We start from the raw sequence: 4,869 nt of genomic DNA, 5'->3' as shown, positions 1-4,869 counted from the left end.
GAAGCTCAGACAAATTCGCATTTTGAATACAGTAAATGAATTTCATTTTTTAAATTTTTTATTTATTTCGGTGTTGTTAGGGACCTAAAGTTGTAATTTTTATGTTCTTTACTTCTGTAGGTCTACAGATAACATTTAACAGTTGAACCACCTGCATTCACTGGAGGTGATGATGTCACTGAAGGGGATAATGTCCAACAAATTTTGTACCGCAGCTATTAAAAATCAACGGCTAGAAGAGCTGGCAAATAAAATACAATACCGGTATGCATACTATGCATTTAGGAACGTTTTTACTGAATTAAGAGGCTATAAAAAAAAAATGGACTTTTGAAATTTGAAGGTCGAGTTGGGGATTGGGGAAGAAATACCCAGACGCTTCGACAATTGCATTTTGAGAGCCTTATATAATAGGGTTTCTAAAATCCCATAATTTGTGAATGTTCTATTTAAATTTTCATTTTGGGTGTTGCAGGGACCTGAAGAAATGACGTATTTATGTCCTTTACATCTGTAGGCCCCTACAAATAAAATTGTTCACAATGGATAATTCTGCAATCACTGTAGCTAATAATTTCCAACAAATTTGGTAACACAGTTTTTAAAAATCAATGGTTGGAAGAGCTGGCAAATCAAATGGAATGCATTTCGTGATAATTAGTACGGTAGCGACTTTAGTGAAATAATAGGTTTTAAAGAGTGGACATTAAATTTGGTGGTCCATGGGAAGGAGCCTGGAGGGGGTCTGGCGGAAAATCTCCCGGAACCTCTGATAAGTAGCATTTTCTGGGTCTTACTGTATATAATTGATTTCTCAGACCCATAATTCGTGAATATTCTATTTAAATTTTCATTAATTTGGGTATTTTTAGGGACCTGAAGTACAGTAGTAACATTTTATGTCCTTTACATCTGTAGGCCTATAGATAACATTGTTCATATGGATCAATCTGTAATCACTGGAGCTGATCAATTTCCAACAAATGTCATACCGCAGTTATTAAAAAATAGAAGAGCGACAAATATACAATGGAATGCATACACAGCATTTCGCAATAATTAGGCACAATTGTGAAATAACAGGTTTATAAAAGTGGAGCTTTTGGTTTTTTTGTGTAGTGGGGTCGTTGGGTGGGGTGTGTCTGCACCCTCTGGATCACCCCCCCCCTTCCTGCATACGGGCCTGCTATATTAATGCAAGTATTGCACAGTACTGGAAGATGATGATGATTGTGTCCAAAATCGTTTTGAAAGTACTTTGTATCTCGTACTTATATAAGTAAATACTATATATTATAATTAGAATCTAGACAATTTCTGTGCTTTAACTATTCTTGGAAATTTTATTTTTAACACAGCTACATAAATCAGTATTACAGGCAATGCAAGTACAGTACTGTTTTGTAAATAATTTTAGCAAGTCTATTCCGTGGTGAGTTTGTTTCATTATAGTGTTATCATAGACCATTCAAACCTGTGACATTGTTATCTTTACCAAAGCATGTTTTGAATTTATTATTATGTAGGCCTACTCAGGTGTTATAATCTTTGTCACATCACTGAGCGTAACTAATATTTTTGGGAAAGTACAGATGTATTTCTAACATATGACGCAGGATAAATAGAGGCAACGTTTTAAGTTATGGGTATACGCACTATCTTCTACTGATATTATATATACGGTATACATACACATACATACATACATACATAGTAGCAGCACAATGGATATAATCACCAAGCCAACTGTCATTTCTCAGGCAAGTATTATCTGAAATAATTTAAAGTAATAATTTAAGTATTACACTATACAAGAATGGACGGATTACAAAGGATGAGCCATTTTCCAATTAAATGTGCACCTACGTCTGACAGGCCCAACCAAAATTTAGCCCGGCCCTATGGCCTATATTCGTATGATCGTACGTGGTATTCAGTTTCATAGATGTTGATACACTGAAAGAACCTTCTTTTAGGGAAGGAGATATACAAATTATTAAATAATAATAATTATTATTTTTTAACTCCTTGTTTCAGGTAGTCACAGATAGGGCCTATTCATCGGCTGCGTGATCCGTATGATTATGCCTTGTTACACCGTTAATGTATACAGTGGGCTAAACCTATTCTAACGTTTCTTCAGTGGTCCTATTCCAACAGTGGGGTAGAAAAGTATTTTTGATTGGGGGGGGAGGTGGGGGATGATTGAAAATTCTTGGAATTGACATAAAATTACTAATGTCGTACACACCCTTCAGTGTGAAAATGTGGCTTGCTTTGCAAGCACATCTAACATCTAAGGAAAAAAGAGCTTAGATTGGTACCAGATAAAATAATTTTGTTATCAACATTAATACATTATGCTAATTTTCATTTTTGTAAGCGCATAAGACATTGCATATTATTTCTGTGACAGTCTTTTGAAGTGTGTAAAGTTCCATTTTATCATCCCATACATAGTCAAATGTGCCAATGGTTTTTCGCTGCCATTATTTGGACAAAAAGAAAACAAAAGCTGAATGCAATTTGTCATGGAACTAACAAAATACAGTACAAAATCAAAATAGTGACAGATTTATGGCATATTAAATTATTTTTTTGCCTTGAGAAGGTAATTACAAGGCATTTCACATCATTTCATATCATTTCATATTATTTCATATCATTTAATAATAATAAAAAGAATAATAATACTAATAATCAATTAAACGACCGTGGTGCATTAACAAATGCATTGTGCACGTTATTGATGGAAAAGTAAGTTTTAAGTAATTTTTTAAATGAAGCACTTTTGTGTCTATTCCCCGTTGTTGGGGCAAGGACACTATGTTACCATCTGGCAGTTAAAGATGGCTGAAATGGTAAATCCGGTGGAGGTGCATGATGGGTCATGTGCCATCTTAAGTAGGCCTACCTGTTACCGTACAAAAGTCATTAAAAAAAATACACACCACATATTCCCTGATAACCGAATCCCACGTGGAGACTTGTTTGTAAACACAATACTGTAACACGACTGGGAGCCTATTTGATAATGTGTGCAAGGCGTGAATTCCAAAGTGTGTGTGCAGCAAAGAAAAAGATGTACCCAATAGTTTTTTATGGATGTATGGGGAACGGAGAGCTTAGAATGCGTCCAGGAACGTAAATGTGGGTAAGCTGATGAATATAGATAGGTTGCTTAAACAGAAATGCCTTAAAAAATAAGTACAGTAACAAGATTGTGTACTTAATGCGGGAATTAATGGGAAGCCAATGAAAAGGTCTCGGAGAACAGGGGTGATATGAGATCGACGTTTTGTGAATGTTAACATTTTGTGCAGCAGAGCTTTGAAGCCTTGGGAGTATGTGCTGTAAAGTTGAGATTTAGGAAGTGCGTAAAAAAGATAATTGCAGTCTTCAAGACGGGATGAGACAAAAGCATGAAAAATGGAAGAAGCAGTGCGTCGAAAAAGAAAGTTTCGAAAGAGTGCAGCCTTACGAAGATAGAAGTTGACCCGAATTAGTAAACAACTAAATCGGTCATTTCATATCATTTCATTTCATATAATTTAATTTCTTTTAATTTAATTTTTTTATACATTGGTATATGCAAGCAATGATTTTTTTTTTTACATTTGCGGTTGACATGTTATAATATTTGAGGTAAAAATGGAAATTTGTACACTTGTAGGCGATTTTTTGTAGATTTGTGATTATTTTTCCATTTATTGTTGACATGTTATGACATTTGTGGTTATTTTGACATTTGCTGGCAGATTGTTTTTACATTTGTGATTATTTTTACATGGTTATGTTGTACATGTAGCCTCTGCCCACACAACAGGCCTACTGCTAAGGATGAGTCTTAATAATAAGTGTTTGCTAGCTTTGAATAGCAGTTTTTCCATAAAATGTATTGATGTAGCGCAACTGAATGTAAGCCTAACTCTTATTATTGATAAAATGCAAACATGTCTTTTGTCAAGCATATAATAAAGTTTTGAACAACGTACAGACATTGCTGTTGAAACAAAAAGATGTGGCCTACTCATAATACTCACTGGTTGAATACTACTCACTAGTTGAATTTCGTCATTCTTTTTTAGTATTCCATTTTCCAGACTACATTATGCTAGATCATGTGAACCGTTTTCTTTTCTCATTAGACTCCAGAATTTCAAAAAGAAAATATTCACATCAAAGATCCTGATAAAGTGGAAGAAATCGTTACCGCTTTCATAAATGGTGGTCACATCAAATTCCAGGTACCGTACGTTTAGATAGGTTATTTAATTCTCTATTTTACATTTAAATATGGTTTGTCCGAGTTTTTCCATCAACTTTAAGCCTACGTTCAATAATTAGGCCTATTGACGTAATTAGTAAAAGTATATCCATGGCCTTTATACATTAATTAATATTAAATATAATATGTTAATGTCCTGTATTTCTATAATGCGTTTCACAATAATAAGAAAATTGTCTCACGGACCTAAGGGGTAATATTGTGTAATTGATATTTATACTTTATATATATTTGTCTGATTTAGTTATAGGCCTAATGCTTTTCTTTCAGGTTGTGTCAGATTTTGATAGGACAATAACACGGCATCATTTCAATGGAAAAGAAGTTCCTACAACCCATGGTGAATGTATTTTTAATATATTTTTATTAAATAACGTATAGTTTCTGTTACAAAGTGTTTTATAGTAACGGTTGTTGCCCCGTAACTAATCCTAAGGTTGAGCATTGGTGTATCTAGGAGTCTTGAAATAGGGGTGCTGATGGAGGGGTGAGATGTGTATAAGAGACAGTGTATACAGTGGGCTAAACCTATTCTAACGTTTCTTCAGTGGTCCTATTCCAACAGCTGTCTCTTATACACA

The 4,869-nt window shown here is 34.2% G+C and overlaps 1 protein-coding gene across 1 annotated transcript in view; it reads left to right on the top strand.

Moving 5' to 3' along the window:
* Positions 1–1,622: 1,622 nt before the first annotated feature.
* Positions 1,623–4,869, top strand: part of LOC117122434 (cytosolic 5'-nucleotidase 3A-like) — an 8,014-nt gene continuing 4,767 nt past the window's right edge. The window contains exons 1-4 of the mRNA XM_033268005.1: positions 1,623–1,760; positions 4,149–4,247; positions 4,559–4,663; positions 4,725–4,735. Coding sequence (XP_033123896.1) covers positions 1,725–1,760; positions 4,149–4,247; positions 4,559–4,663; positions 4,725–4,735 — 251 coding nt within the window. The 5' untranslated portion in view covers positions 1,623–1,724. The remainder of the gene's footprint in view (positions 1,761–4,148; positions 4,248–4,558; positions 4,664–4,724; positions 4,736–4,869) is intronic.

This window comes from Anneissia japonica, unplaced genomic scaffold (genome assembly GCF_011630105.1).
Source record: "Anneissia japonica isolate Jap-2015-1 unplaced genomic scaffold, ASM1163010v1 scaffold275_len1219475_cov178, whole genome shotgun sequence".
Taxonomy (NCBI): Eukaryota; Metazoa; Echinodermata; class Crinoidea; order Comatulida; family Comatulidae; genus Anneissia; species Anneissia japonica.
The sequence above is the reverse complement of the archived record's forward strand: the minus strand, read 5'-3'. Positions and strand labels throughout refer to the sequence as shown.